The sequence below is a fragment of the Panthera pardus genome, unplaced genomic scaffold, assembly GCF_024362965.1.
Source record: "Panthera pardus isolate Hobbes unplaced genomic scaffold, ASM2436296v1 HiC_scaffold_13, whole genome shotgun sequence".
NCBI lineage: Eukaryota > Metazoa > Chordata > Mammalia > Carnivora > Felidae > Panthera > Panthera pardus.
In genome coordinates this window covers 162,351,681-162,367,404 of record NW_026526688.1, presented here as the reverse complement: position 1 = coordinate 162,367,404, position 15,724 = coordinate 162,351,681, and the positions used below count along the sequence as shown (strand labels likewise).

The 15,724-nt window shown below is 35.3% G+C and overlaps 1 protein-coding gene across 24 annotated transcripts in view; it reads left to right on the top strand.

Moving 5' to 3' along the window:
• The window catches only part of FIP1L1 (factor interacting with PAPOLA and CPSF1), an 81,383-nt gene that overhangs the window by 45,380 nt on the left and 20,279 nt on the right, over positions 1–15,724 (top strand). For 13 of the 24 annotated variants that reach the window (XM_053901579.1, XM_019469863.2, XM_019469909.2 and 10 more), the window contains 2 exons: positions 13,512–13,538; positions 15,567–15,621. In XM_053901579.1, the coding sequence (XP_053757554.1) occupies positions 13,512–13,538; positions 15,567–15,621 (82 nt within the window). The remainder of the gene's footprint in view (positions 1–13,511; positions 13,539–15,566; positions 15,622–15,724) is intronic. The other 11 variants (XM_053901586.1, XM_053901581.1, XM_053901588.1 and 8 more) reach the window with 1 other exon arrangement.

Sequence of the window (15,724 nt, the reverse complement as noted above, 5' to 3'; positions counted from 1 at the left end):
AAGTTTTCTTAAATTTATAAATAAGTTAATATCAATTTATACTAAATAATAAAGTTAACTTATACTAAAGAGCCACGTCCACTCAGTTACTTGGCAATTCAAGAGAGCCGTACTCGTTTTAAGGTACCAGTTTTGATAAGAGTACCAAGGCACATTAAGGGTCTGAATAGTCCTTCCCTATAGTATTCATTTTTGGTCTCTAAATATCAACTGTTTAATTGGCCCAAAAGCCACAACAACTTTGATTCCCTTCCATTGTCACTTCTGTCTTCTAAAAGGATAAGAATTAATTAAAAAAAAAAAAAAAAAAAAGGGGGGGCGCCTGGGTGGCGCAGTCGGTTAAGCGGCCGACTTCAGCCAGGTCACGATCTCGCGGTCCGTGAGTTCGAGCCCCGCGTCAGGCTCTGGGCTGATGGCTTGGAGCCTGGAGCCTGTTTCCGATTCTGTGTCTCCCTCTCTCTCTGCCCCTCCCCCGTTCATGCTCTGTCTCTCTCTGTCCCAAAAATAAATAAAACACGTTGAAAAAAAAACAAGAAAAAAAAAGGATAAGAATTATGAAAAACGTCTGGTTTTAGAGATTCTGTTGTCTCAGAAATAGAGGAAAGAGAAGACTGGATAGGTTGGAAGTGCTTACTCCAGACAACGTTGTTTCTAAAATTCAACAAATTTCTTGTTTTGGAGCATAAACCATTCAGAAGTTGTGATGGGACCCAGGATTCTTAGGTCTTTAATATGGTGAGAATTAATTAAAGGAAAAGGGAAAGGAATGAGGATGTAGTGATTCATTGATGAGTCCTTTGTCTACCGAAAAAGATAAAATGTATAAATAGTTAATTCTGAACACACTTGATTTAGTGACATTACAAGATAATCAGTGTACATTATAATAGTCCTTATGCTATATTGCTTGATAATCTTAATTTTACTAGGTATTAATGGTGATTTGAAAGAATTTTTTTTTATTGCTAAGCTAATACAGTATATCCCCAGATTGCTTTATATAGTTTATATAGTCAACACTAGCTATTGTGAGAGAGTAAGTGGTATGAAAAATGGTGAAAATATAAATACCTTATTGATACAATATTTACAATCTCTGTAGGATATTCTTCATAGGCACTGGCATTATCTGGAAGTATGACTTTTTCCAAAATCATAAAACTACTCCATTTCTTTGCCATATAACTTCTATTTATAAGGATTAGTATCTTTTAATAATATTTAGGTCATCTATAGCATTACACCATAGAGTAACACTGATTATTTTTCTGTTGTTTAAGTTATTTATTTACAGGCTTACCTCGGAGATATTACACTTCTAGACCACTGCAATAAAATGAATCAAATTATGTTTTTGGGGGGTTTCTTGGTGCATGTACAAGTTAATGTTTATACTATGCTATAGTCTATTAAAGAGTGCAATAATAGCATTATGTCTAAAACTCAGTGTACATACCTTAACTGAAAAGTACTTTATTGCTAAAAAAATGTTTATCATCATCTGAGCGTTAAGTGAGTATAATCTTTTTGCTGATCTTGGTGTCTTTTGATGTTGAAGGCTGCTGACTAACCAGGGTGGTGGTGGCTGAAGGTTAAGGTGGCTGTGGCAATTTCTTACAATAAGACAGCAATGAAGTTTGCCTCATCCGTGGACTGTTCCTTTCACAAGTGATTTCTCTTTTGGATGTGATGCTGTTTGATAGCATCTTAGCCAAAGTAGAACTTTCAAACTTGGAGTCAATCCTTTCAAACCCTGCTTCTGCTTTTATCAGCTAGGATTATGTAATATTCTGTATTCTAACTCCTTTGCTGTCATTTCCACAAACTTCACAGCATCTTCACCAGGAGTAGACTCCATCTCAGGAAACCACTTTCTTTGCTCATCCATGAGAAGCAGCCCCTCATCTGTTCATGTTTTGCCCTGAGATTGTAGAAATTCTGTCACAACGTCAGGCCCCACTTCTCCTTCTAGTTCTCTTGTTATTTCCACCACATCTGCAGTGACTTCCTCCACTGAAGTCCTGAACCCCTCCCAGTCATCCACGAGGCTCAGAATCAACTTCTTCCAAACTCCTCTTCATATTGATATTTGGATCTCTCCCCATGAATCATGGATGAATGTTTTTAATGGCATCTCGAATCATGAATCCTTGCCAGAATGTTTTCAGTTTACTTTGCCCAGATCTGCCAGACAACTGGAATCATGGTCTCTGACCACTGTATGCTTATGAAATGTGTTTCTTCAGTAATAAGACTTGAAAGTCAAATGACTCCTTGATCCATGGGCTGCAGAATGGATATTTGTTATGGGGCATGGAAACATTAATCTCCTTGTGTGTCTCCAACAGAGAGCTTTTGAGTGACCAGGCACATTGTCGATGGGCAGTAATATTTTGAAAGGAATCTTTTTTTCTGAGCAGTAGTCTCAACAGTGGCTTAAAATATTCAGTAAACCATGTTGTCAACAGATGTGCTGTCATCCAGGCTTTGTTGTTCCACTTTAGGGCAGAGCACAGGCAGAGTGGATTTAGCATAATTCGTAAGGGCCCTAGGATTTCAGAATGGTAAATGAGCATAAGTCACCAGCTGCATTAGCCCCTGACAAGAAAAGAGTCAGCCTGTCCTTTGAAACTTTGAAGCCAGGCCTTGACTTTTCTTGAGCTGTGAAAGTCCCAGATGGCATCTTCTTCTAATAGGAGGCTGTTTTATCTGCATTGCAAATCTGTTTAGTGTAGCCACCTTTATGAATTATCTGAGTGAGACCTTCTGGGTAACTTGCTGCAGCTTCTGTATCAGCACTTGCTGCCTTGCCTTGCACTTTACGTTACGGAGATGGCTTCTTTCCTTAAACCTCACGAACCAACCTCTGGTAGCTTTAAACTTTTTTTCTTGCAGCTTCCTCACCTCTGTCAACCTTTACAGAATTGAAGAGAGTTATAAGGGCTTTGCCCTGGATTAGCCTTTGGCTTAAGGGAATGTTGTGGCTGGTTTGGTCTTCTATCCAGACCACTCAGAGTTTCTCCATATTGGCAGTAAAGCTAGTTTGCTTTCTTATCAGTGTGTGTTCACTGGAGTAGCACTTTTAATTTCTTTCAAGAACTTTTCCTTTGCATTCACAACTTGACTGGCACAAGAGGCCTATCAGCTTTTGGCATGCCTTCCTCACTAAGCTTAATCATTTCTAGCTTTTGATTTAAAGTGAGAGACCTATAACTCTTCCTTTCACTTGAACATTTCAAGGCCATTGTAGGGCTATTAACTGGCCTAATTTCATTATTGTTGTGTCTCAGGGGAGAAGGAGAGAGAGAGAACACAAACAACATTTATCATTTAAGTTTGCCATCTTATATGTGATTGAGGTTGTGGTGACCCAAAACAGTTAAAACAGTAACATCAGAAGATCATTGATCACAAATGGCCATAACAAATAAAATAATGAAAAGTTTGAAATATTGTGACAGTTACCTTAAATGTGACACAGAGACATGAAATGTGCAAACACTATTGGGAAAGGACTCTAGTAGACTTGCTGATGCAGTGTTGCCACAGGCCTTCAGTTTGTTAAAAACAAAAGCACGGTAACTACGGAGTGCTGTAAAGTGGGTGCAGTAAAATGAGGTATGCCTGTAATGTTAATTTTCAGCTACATGCTTTCCATATTTTAAACACCTGTCTGGATTTCCTTTGATGGCTTATTCTTAGAATTGCCATGCTGTCCTGTCAGCATTTAAGAATACTAATTTAGATGAATTCTGATGCTTGTTAAAGCAGTACCTAACTGGTATATTTGCTGGTGGCTGGGAGATACCAATTGATACTAAAACCAAATATTTGTAAATTGAGACTATCTGAATTACTATTTAATTGTACCAGCTCATGAGCTGTTGGGAGAGAACATAGCTCACATTTCCACCTGTGTTTCTCAACAATGCTAATCACAAAGATCTTGTGTATACTTGACATTCCTTAAATAAGATAGCTGATTGAGTTAACATGCTTATGTATCCATAACACCAGAGAGATTTTCAGATTGACAGTTGATACAGTCAGACACTTACCAGTCAGAGTGGGTACTAGCTTTCAATAACAGTATGGCTACATATGGATGTATACCAACTGAATATTGGCCTTGATTAAAGCCACATTTTCAGTTACCATTTACCACAGAACCACATGATTAGAGTACATTCTATAGAGCTCACTGTAATTTAGATCACCTTAAGAATTAAAAGCAGTTAATGGAAGAAACCTGTGGCCCAGGAGTCTTTTCATGTTTGCCTTAAAAATTACTCCATTTTTTTTAGAGAAACCTTGGATTTTCTGGAGAAATACTAAAGGAAGAAAGGAAAAACTATCCCTTGAAACTTTAAACATATTTTAATGTTTTCTTTGTTAACATTTGTTTTGAAATGCAGAAGTTTTAAAGACTATAGGCCTGTATATGATGGGACAAAGATAGTAATCATTTTATAATGCCTATATTTTCAGATGCTGATTTTTTTCATAAATAGGGTGACTGTATATCCAGATTTCCCTGGAATGGGTCTTACTTTTATACCTTTTATTTCAGCATAACTATTTCTATTCACTCTCAGAAATGCCTTGGTTTGAAGAAAAAAAATTATGGTCAGTTTTTGGAGGTTTCCAGGCATGACTCATCACATTAAGTGGGCTCCTTAACAAAGATGAGGTGATAGACGTCGCATGTATTCAAGGGATTTTTACTGTCAAATAGCAGAGAAGGAAACGTGTATTGCCTCCTACCCTCCTGAAACACACATCAACAAACATACATGAAACCTTGTTAGTAACAATAAAATATTTGCCACAATTGATTTGTAAGAACAGTGGAGAACGTTTTGAATGGGAGAGTATAGCAAATATGTAAGGGACCTCTGGTCCTAAATGAATGTCATGACATTTGGACTAGCTTTTTTACATGAAAACGTATTTAATGTGGTTTCCTGCTACCATACTAACAGTAGCTTGAAAACACTGATTATTCAGCATCTTAACTTTCAGAAAGTCTGTTACTTTTATTGAACCACCCACTACTTTCTATTGTGTTACATTTCTCAGAAATGCATTAGTACAGCTTCATGGTTTCACGGAGTAATAGTAGAAATTCATTTGACTCTTAAATAATACTGGGGTTATCGGCACCAACCTCCTAAGCAGTCAAAAATCTGCATATAACTTGACCTCCTGGAAACTTCTACTGATAGCCCATTGTTGACTGGAAGCCTTACTCATAACATAAACAGTCAACACGTTTTTTTATGTTATATGTATTATGTACTATATTCTTACAGTAAAGTAAGCTAGAGAAAAGAATATGTTAACATCATAAGGAAGAGAAAATGAATTTATAGGTCTGTACTATAAAAAAATCCACATGTAAGTGCACCTGTGCAGTTCAAACCCATGTTGTTTAAGGGTCACTTGTAATAGCTAATAATAGCTAATATTTCTTGAATGCTTATTTACTATTGATGGCACTTTTCTGAGCACATTTCATGTATTAACTCTATATGATTCTTGACAACATCTGAAGTAGATATTATTCTAATTTTATAGAAGAGGAAACTGGGGTTTAAGGCATTTAAGTAGTACCTAGAAAATAGCAGAACCAGGGGTACCTGGTTGGCTCAGTCGGTTGAGCGACTGACTTTGGCTCAGGTCATGATCTCACAGCTCGTGGGTTTGAGCCCCGTGTTGGGCTCTGTGCTGACAGCTTGGAGCCTGGAGCCTGCTTTGGATTCTGTGTCTTCCTCTCTCTCTGCCCCTAACCCACTCGCATTCTGTCTCTGTCTCTCCCAAAAATAAATAAACATTAAAAAAAAATTAAAAAAAAAAAAGAAAAGAAAATAGCAGAACCAGTAGGCAGTTTTGCTTGAAAGCCTGTTTTGTTACCTGTGTTGAAATGAATCATGACCTGTGTCGAGAAAACTGTATTATGTATGGCATTGTGTGTATTTACCTCAATATCATGTCTTTGAAAAGCTTTTTTTTTTTAATTTTTAATTTTTATTATTTTCTTTCTTTTTTTTTTTTTTTTTTTTTTTTTTTTTTTTGTATTTCCCTCATGTTGAAGTGCATGCATATATATTTGTGGATAGAGAAGTTAGGGAGGTTGAGGAACCAGATTTTTTTTTTGTAAATCTAGTTAACTGAGGTTTTGCTGTTTTGTGTTTCCTGATTTGTGTTAAGTCTAGTGAATATATACTTGTGATGTACTTGTTTATTGGAAGAAAAATTGTAACATTGGAAGGATTAATGCTATATAGTACAGTTGATTTTTATGGTACTTTTTATTGTGGTAAAATGTACATAGTATTTATTATTCTAACCATTTATAAGTGCATGGTTCACTGGCATTAAATACATTGTGTTGTGTAACCATCGCTACTGTCTATACCTAAAACTTCTTCATTATTGATAACAAAACTGTACTCAGTAGACAATAACTCTTACCTCCTACCCCAGCTCCTGGTAGCCTCTCTTTCTTTCTTTCTCTATGAATTTGTCTATTGTAGGTACTTTATGTAAGTGAAATCATACAGTATTTGTCCTGTGTCTGGCTTATCTTGTTTTTAAAATAATTTAATTAATGTTTGTAAAATATTTTTTTAAACTATGTTCAAACTATATTACATTTTATTGTAGACTTTTAATTTAAAATTTTAAATGTTGATTAACTTTAGTGTCATCCTATTTTATCTTCATTTTTGAAAATAGAGTTTATTGAAAGAAGGCAGATTCATTTTAACTAATTTCTTGTTACATTAATCAAAATTAAGGGTCATGTGACTATGGTTCTGTAAGTCTTCAGAACAATTGAAACTCTCAGGAGTAGAATTCTGTTAAGTTGAAAAAGGCTTTTTGCTTTACTGAAATACTGTAGTCCAACTAGTTCAGACCACAGAGAAAAATCATCCCTGCTTTTAAAATTGTATATAAGGTTTACCTGTTTATCTAGATTTGAAAACGCATAGGGTTCTGCAGTTAAGAAGGGTTTCCTAAATTCATTCTGAAAGACTGTGGTCAAGTACCTTAGTGTATCACTAGTCACGTAGTACCGTGAATTATATGAACTTAAAGGTTGTGTGAATTCCTTAAATATCTTGATTTTGGGTTAGCCATGATACAGGGAATTAGGGAGAAAGGCAGCTCACCTCTGGAGTCTTGCTGCATTTCTTCTGAGGTCTGCATTTTGGATTAGCTTTCTGTTAGCAGTCTGGTTCCAGCACAGTGGCTCTTAAACTTAATACAGCCCCCCAAAGAGCTTTTATTTATGCATGGTTTATCTGTTTTTTGTATTAGAAATTAAAACTGAGAAATATCATTAAAAAAATATTCTTAGTAAGTCTATTACATATTAGCATTCAGACAACATTTGTATGAAAAATACTTTTTTCAAAACAAAAAACCATTTAGTGCAAAGAGTGGCCTTATTCTATACTTTTGCAAATATTACTGTGTGGCTTAATAGAAAAAAGCTGAATTCTCCTGTTTGTTTCTGCCTTAAATCTTTCTGTGGTTTCACACATTGTGTAGCCTCTAGAAAACTTCATTGGACACTTGTAAGAGAATGAGCATGAAAATGGCAAATAACGTCTTAGTATTTTTATGAGAGTAGTTTTGACCTTGCAGATTCCTTAGAAGGGTAGAGACCCCTGGGAATCTCCAGATAGCACTTGAAGAATTGCTGCTTTGGCAAAAGCTTGGCCTATACTGGGTGAATATTATCTGTACCCTTGAGAAGGTACAATTTTGAGAAGCTGTTTTACGAATATGATGTTTATTAGGCTAATTTTTATAGTTCTGTAAGATTTTTGGTCTTATACAGTAAGTCTGCCTATTAACTGACGCTGTTTGCCCAAAATAATTTTTCCAGAAGTACCTTTAAAAATATATTCCTCGAAGTTTTTGAGAACTGTACTCATTTTCTCTTAAGTTTTTTTTTTTATATTAGAAAACCCCCAACAGCCGGTTAATATTTTCAGTGAACTAAAAATAGGGAATAATGCTAATTATCTGTAATTATTTTCCATTTGAACATTTCTGGCACAATTAATTTAAATGTAAGCTTCATGGATATTAAAACCTTCTCTACAATGATGATTTTTGAATGTCCTTTTTTCTCATGGGTGTTCCCTTTATAATAGTTACATTTTGAATGTACTGTGGATGCTACATTTTATAGAATTTAATCATGGTTTAATATTTGCCTTTTGTTTGTGCCACTCTTCCAATCATTTTGTGATTACATTGGAGCTTATAGAGACCAGTTCCTTTGTAAAAATACTGACATTTCTATTCAGAGATATTTTTATTTGTCTAATGTAGGATTTTCGTGTTCAGTAGGCTTTAGATTATTTTATAAATTAGAGGATTAAGTATTCCTAATAAGGATAAAATAGTTCACTTTATACTTAACATAAAATTGTCTTGTTTACCTTTTAGGTATGGCATAGACTGATAACTTTGTTGCTTTAAGTTTTGTGACCATAGCACCTTTTAACAAATTTTTAAAAACATTACTCCATCCTTTTTTGCACCCTGTAACGAACTGTTTTACTTCATCATTAAATAGTTGTATGGTATTCTACATCTGTTTCTTTTCTTACAGGGTAGATGGTAGACAATTTGTGTGTATATATAATCTTAAAAATACTGATGCATAGAAAAGCATGTAGTGTGGAAGGTAATACTTAAAAATTTTTATAAACCTTGACTCTAGGTACTCAGTTTCTTTGTGCAGAATTTACTTACAAGCTTGATGACTTAGAAGTAGAAATCAGTGAGTGTTAAGGAAAATAATCAAATTTATCTGTTTGTAACGTAATAGTGCCAGTGAAATTTAGAAGTTGGTGGGAACTTGGAAGCCTAATTTGCATACTTCTGCCATGCTTTTTTTTTTCTTTCACTTGAACTTAATAGAGAAATGATAGGTAGTTATACATATTGGTTAGCTGTTGCAGAGTAGCAAGTCACTTCAGAAAGTAGTGGCTTCAAACAACATACATTTATTATTAAATAGTTATTGTGGGTTAGGAGTGGGGACAGCTTAGCTGGGTCTCTGCTTCAGAGTCTGCCACAGACTTTGAGATGGTCATCTCAAAGGCTTGACTGAGAAATTACTCTTTCAAGATCAGTCACCTCTTTGTTGAAATCAAGATTCATTTCATTTCCTATGTTGCAACTTGGTTCATGAAAGCATGAATGTTGAGAAGACAGTAGAGGATACCGGCAAAATAGAAGTCACTGTCTTTTTTAACCTAGACACAGAAGTGACATCCTGTCATTTTTGCTAGATCTTTTTTGTAGAAATAAGTCATTTATCTAGTCCACACCCAGGGGAGGGTATGAATACCAAATGTAAAAAAAGGCGTAAATCAGCAAGAGGCAGGGATCATTAGAAGCCATGTCAGGCTATCTAGCATGTAACTTTTTTCTGCCTTAGAAAAATAATGATGGGCTACATTGAGAATGAGTTCATGCACAGTTTTCATTGTTATTGTTGTTGAGTACAGAGCCTCTATTAATTTTGTGCGAATACTAAAAATATAGTAAATTCCTTTAAATAAGTATCACAGGGCTGCTGCTTTTCTATTTCTTTGTCTCGATTTCTTCAGTTCCCAAATAGGATTTCGGGATCCCCACCCCCATGCTTTACATGGAAGAGTATGCGTTACAGGAAAACTTATATCCGATTCTCTTTCTTTTGAGGATGCTAGATCGTATAGGCTGTCCTACAGCTATATTATTTTACTTCAAAGTGTCACATGTTCTGTTTGTTTCATAAAAATTTGGAATGGAATTTATTTCATGTGTATTGAATATTGAGCTGTTGAGCAGCAATCCATAGAGAAGTTTAGGATCTGATGCATTGATTCTCAAAGTATGGTCTCTGCTCAGCATCATCATCATTTCCTTGATAGGAATGCAAATTCTCTGGCCATACCGCAGACCTACTGAATCAGAAATTCTAGGGGCAAGACCCAACAATCTGTGTTTTAACAAACTCTCCAGGTTTTTCTGGTGGTCACTAAAGTTTCAAAACCTAATCTACTCAGTCCTATTAGAACTTGAATATTAGTTTTCTAAAAGCTTTGGCCTATAGTACTAGAAATCTTACTTTTATTACTGTTATGCGAGGCTTTCCAGGGAAATAATAAACTTTTTTCATACTCATTTTACAGTTAAAGGAAACAGTAAAACACAATACTTGCCTGTGTAATTCATATCTGTTGCTTAGGTAGTGTGTGTGTAGCCAGGAAGGTGGGAGTGTTGAAGATGAGGACAGTAATTTTGGAGGCCAGTTATCTCTTTCTTTACTGTTTCTCTTGTTATCAAAACTCAAATACTAAATAGTGATTTTTATATGAGAATTCTATTGACCTAACATTATATCACATATTAAACTTTTGTAGTTGCATTTTGAAAATATACCTGATAACACCAAAGAATTGATTTGTATTGTGTTTTATCAACCTTGTGGTTCTGGTTCAGTAAACATTAACCAATAAAGATTTGCATTGAAATATCTTAGAGGTCTCACAAGGGCCTTTTCTGGTTCTCATACTAACATTGTGATGAGTAGATATTGACTAGAAAGACCTATATCTATATCTATATCTATATCTGTATCTATATCTATATCTAGATATGGCATGATTTTTCTTTTTGTTCTTAATTCTTTACAGTTGATTGTTTAAAAGCCCGCCCTATGATACTATTATAGAAAGATTAAAATTAAAAGCAGATTGTAATTTGGGGCGCCTGAGTGGCTCAGTCGGTTGAGAGTCCCATTTTGGTTCAGGTCATGATCTCATGGTTTGTGAGTTTGAGCCCCACATTGGGCTTGCTGCTGTCAATGCAGAGCCTGCTTAGGATTCTCTGTCCCCCTCTCTCGCTACCCTTCCCCCACTCGTGTTCTCTCTCTCTCTCTCTCTCTCTCTCTCTCTCTCAAACATTCGATTTTTTTAATGTTTTTATTTATTTTTGAGACCGACAGAGACAGAGCACAAGCAGGGGAAGGGCAGAGAGAGAGGAAGACACAGAATCCAAAGCACGCTCCAGGCTCTGAGCTGTCAGCACAGAGCCTGACATGGGGCTCGAACTCACGGACTGTGAGATCATGACCTGAGCTGAAGTCAGATACTTAACCGACTGAGCCACCCAGGCGCCCCTCTCTCTCAAACATTAGAAAAAAAGACTAATTTTAACAACCTTCATAGCATAATTAATAATTTGTTTATAACTTTTATCTTTATGTTTTGTGAAAATTTGACAACTTTGATGTTTTCAAATTCTAAATTTTGAGAGGGCTGACTAGTAATTTCTTAGTTATTTTGCATGAATTCACGTTTTAGTACATTGTAGTGAGTGTTAGCCAAAGTGATGCATGTTGCTCATGTATCCATTTAAGTAGTTTTAGTAGGATTACAGAGTTCTTTGCCTAGTTGGCATACAGTTTTTTTCTTTGTCTTATACAGTAGCCGTCCCCTTATCTGCAAGGGATATATTCCAGGACCCCCAGTGAGTACCTGAAATGGTAGATAGTACTGAACCCTATATCTTCGGTGTTTTTTCCCCACTTTTACATGCCTGTGATAAAGCTTAATATAGAAATTAGACACAGCAAGAGATTAACAACAATAATAAAGTAGAACAGTTGTAATAATATACTGTAAAATGTTATTTGAATGTGATCTCTCCCTCTCAAAATATCTTACTGTATTGTGCTTACCTTTCTCGTGATGATGTGAGATGATACAGTGCCTGCGTCATGAGATGAAGTGAGGTGAAGGGCATAGGCACTGTGACATACATAGCATTAGGCTACTATTGACCTTCAGACAGTATGTCAGGAGAATCACCTGCTTCCAGACGTGGTTGACTGTGGCTGAGACTAGAAAGCATGGCTGAGGAGGGACTACTATACCCCTAAGAAAGCAATCATGTAGTTAAATGTAAAAACTAGGCCACATAGTGAAGTTAAACAGTGCTCTGAAGACTTCATACTGTTCTAAAGAAAATCAGGTAATAATGGATATTGAGAACACTTAATATGCTCTGCCTTTCTTACTTTTCCCATTTAGTATGGTGTCTGGGACTCTGCTAGCTTGTATTGTTTGCTGGATTCTGTTAGTAATGTAGGAAGCAGCAAGGTAACTTCAGGATGGACCAGAATTGCCATGAGGTGTAGATGAAGTTAGTAGACATTTGGAGGTCTAACAATTTTCGAAACATAACGGCTTACATGTCTTTTATATATCTTTTTCAGTCTTGTTGGTTTTGTAAGTTTAGCATATCCTTTTATTGTGTGGGCAGTTAAATCAGGTGCTTCATTCTCCATTTCTAAAGGTAGCCTCTGGCTACCTTTAGATTTTTTTTTATATAAACCTCTCATTCTGGTAAAATGTGCAGAAAAAAATTAAATTATTAGCAGATGTTTCCATTGACAAGAAAACATTTGAAAGGGATTGTTTTCATTATTTTTCCCCATGCATTTAATTAATGAATTTGACATCCCCCCCCCTCCCTCTTTTGGACGAATTTTGATGCAGTTTTTAAGATAGGATTTAGTAAACCATTCTGACTGTTGAAATTATGGTATAAAATTTTTCATGAAAAATTTTTCTATTTTCCTAATTAGAAATGTCATTATTCTTCATACAAAAAATAGAATTTGTATGCCACATAAGTTTTACATTAGGATTTAAGGGCACATTTGACCAGTGTAAATTAGGAATGTTTATTTATGCATAGTTTATTTCTTAAAGTTTATAATGTGCAAATGAATGAGAGTCATTCAGATTAGTATATACTGACTCCTATAGAAGTAAATTGTCCACATTTATCTTAATGTGCCCTGGGTGTGTGTGTGTGTGTGTGTGTATGTATGTATACACACACACACACACACACACACACACACATACCTATATGAATTGGCTATATCCCCCTTTTCTACTCCCACATATCAAAGGAAATAATAACCTTTCCCCAATCCTGTCAACAGCAGTAAAACAATCCACAGCAACATTTGAAGGTCCCACAAAGCTTTACTAAAGTGAATATTCATCATCTTCAGAGTTATCTCATATTAAGTACAGTATTAAAGAGCCTGTTGATCAATTTTTCTATTAAAATAACAAGATCAGATGTTGATTATCAAACTTAGTGTTAATTTCATGGAGTTTGATGTTTGTGCACAAAAAATGCACAAGTGTGCTTTTTTAACTGATGTCTAACTTTGTGATTACACCTAGTGGGGGAAATCTTGTTACCAAGTTGTTAGACTGGGGTTTCATCAGGAAGTCGGATGTTATACTGGAATTGTTGGTCCTCTGCAAGAAAACAGAATGCTTCTTTTGAGCGAATAAGCCAGGAAATGAGGCGAGGGGTTTATTTCAAAGGTTTTTTTTTTTTGGTGATGGCATAAATACATAACAGGTTATAAAATCCAATTACTATATTAAATTTCATCACTTGTTTTTTAGGTATTCCAATAACTGTACCACCTCCAGGTAAAACTTTTTTCATGTTTTCTCCATCATTGTTAATAAACATGAAATTTCAAGCTTACAGTTCCAGGAGGGACAGTGTCGATGTGGTTAGACTATGGAATAGGCTATTGGGATTTCAAGGTCCTATTTTCAGCTCTGCCTTTGCTTCATTCCAGTTTTGATTAAGATATTTAGTTTTCTTATACCTGTCTTACCCACTTTTTGTAGAAATAGAGAGTCTGAGAAAATTCTCACCATATCAATTTGTTGAAGAAAACAGTATGGGATATAAAAAAATATTTGTATGAAAAAGTTTTTTCAGACCAATGAATTTTTTATATGCTAAAGCAACTGCAAAGAGAAGAGAAGGATCATTTATCTTGACTTTTTCATGGTTTCTGATTTTTTTTACCCTGCTGGCATAACTCAGTATCTTGAGAAAATACGTTCTGAACCTTACAATTAGGTAGATTGACAACTGGTCAGATGATTGTTCTTAGGGTGGTCATTAAATTGTTGATTGTTGTAATGGTGTGATCAATAGTTTGTATGTGACCAAGGGTTGTTTTTTGATACTTTGTCAGTGTTGCCTTTTTAAAAATATTTTTTTGGAGTGTGATGCAAATGTGATAGCAAGTGTTTTACTGAGTTCAGTATTACAGGCCAAGGAATATAAAAAGAAGAGATGACATTGCTCGGAAGGGTGGGTCTGGATTCACAATGACCTTGATAAACAGAAATCGTGGAAGTTTAGGTAGCAGAGGATAGTATGCATATGTAGTTGTGGGATAGTGAGTCACTGATTGTATATCAGTGTGGCTGAAAAAGGCTTATCAGGAAAAGTCATCTAAAGGAGCCATTGGTGTGTCTAGTTTACAAAGAAATGTGGTTGAAAGGGTGTATAAGATAGGCTTTTTCCTGCATTAATTGCTAAACTTCACAGTTCTGAGATGTTTAATAGAGAAGTTACAGATCCTGACACTGGGTGCAGTGAAGATGAGCATGGTGAATTTGAAACAACTTGCAGCAGGGCCGAAAATGGATTTAAATGGACTTTGAGAAGGGTTAAGAGAACTGGGATTCATTTTTACATCAATGACTGAAGAAGGAGGCTTAGTGGAAGTGTTTTCAAATATGTAGAGGGCGATAGAGAGTATATGACGATGGATTGCTTCTTGTTGTCATTCAGGACAGCATATGAATTGTAGTGTGAGAGATGTAAGTCACGTAATTTAGATCATTTCCTGACAGTGAGGGTTGTTAGAACTTGGAAGGAATTGGTATCATAAGTTGTAGAATCTTAAAGTCTTTTGTTGGGATGCTTTATTGACCATCTGAACTTGCAAGTGCAGAGTAGATGAACTGTTAAGGTCCCTTTTAGCCATATTCTGTGGTATTTCATTTAGGTATTATGAATTACTGAGAATGCAGACCTCATGATATAAAGATACAAATTATTTTCCTTCCAAACTAATCCAGAAACTATATTATGTGCCCTTCTTTGTAAAATAGTTCTTCAGGGTCGTGCTATCTAAAACATATTTTATGATGGATGTTCTCAGCCTTAAGCATTTATATATTTACTGGTAAGATTTTATTTAAAAATTATAATTTTAAGGAAATTTCTATACATCTAAAACAAAATATTTTTTGAAAGAGGTAAATGCTATTTTATTTGCTTTTCTTCAAAAGTATTTCAAGTATAACATATCTGGTGGCAACACTACTACTGTTTATATATGGATAAGGTAAGGCATTGAGATTAACTTTCTCATACTCACAAAATGGGCTGTGTGTGGTGCTGAAAATATGACCGGGTGTCCTGACTCCCAGTTTGTGCTCTGTGTATTAGACCAGACTGTTCATTTAAAGTTTTCTTGCTCAAAAAATCTGTTTATAAGTTTAAGCTTCATTTTTTCTGTCCATTATAACATAGAGAAGCACGTTATGTCCCCAGAGAAATTTAGTGATACGCAGCAACTTTGTTTCATACTTGACATTAAATGGACTTTCTATTAACTTTTTTTATCTTATGATTGAATGTTTCAGGTTTTCCTCCTCCACCAGGCGCTCCACCTCCATCTCTTATCCCAACAATAGAAAGGTAAATCAGTATGGATAGTATAAAACTTTTTTATCACTTGTAGACTTTTGACAGAAAAGTCACATACGTATCTTGGTGATATTTTCAGAGATTTAATTTTGTA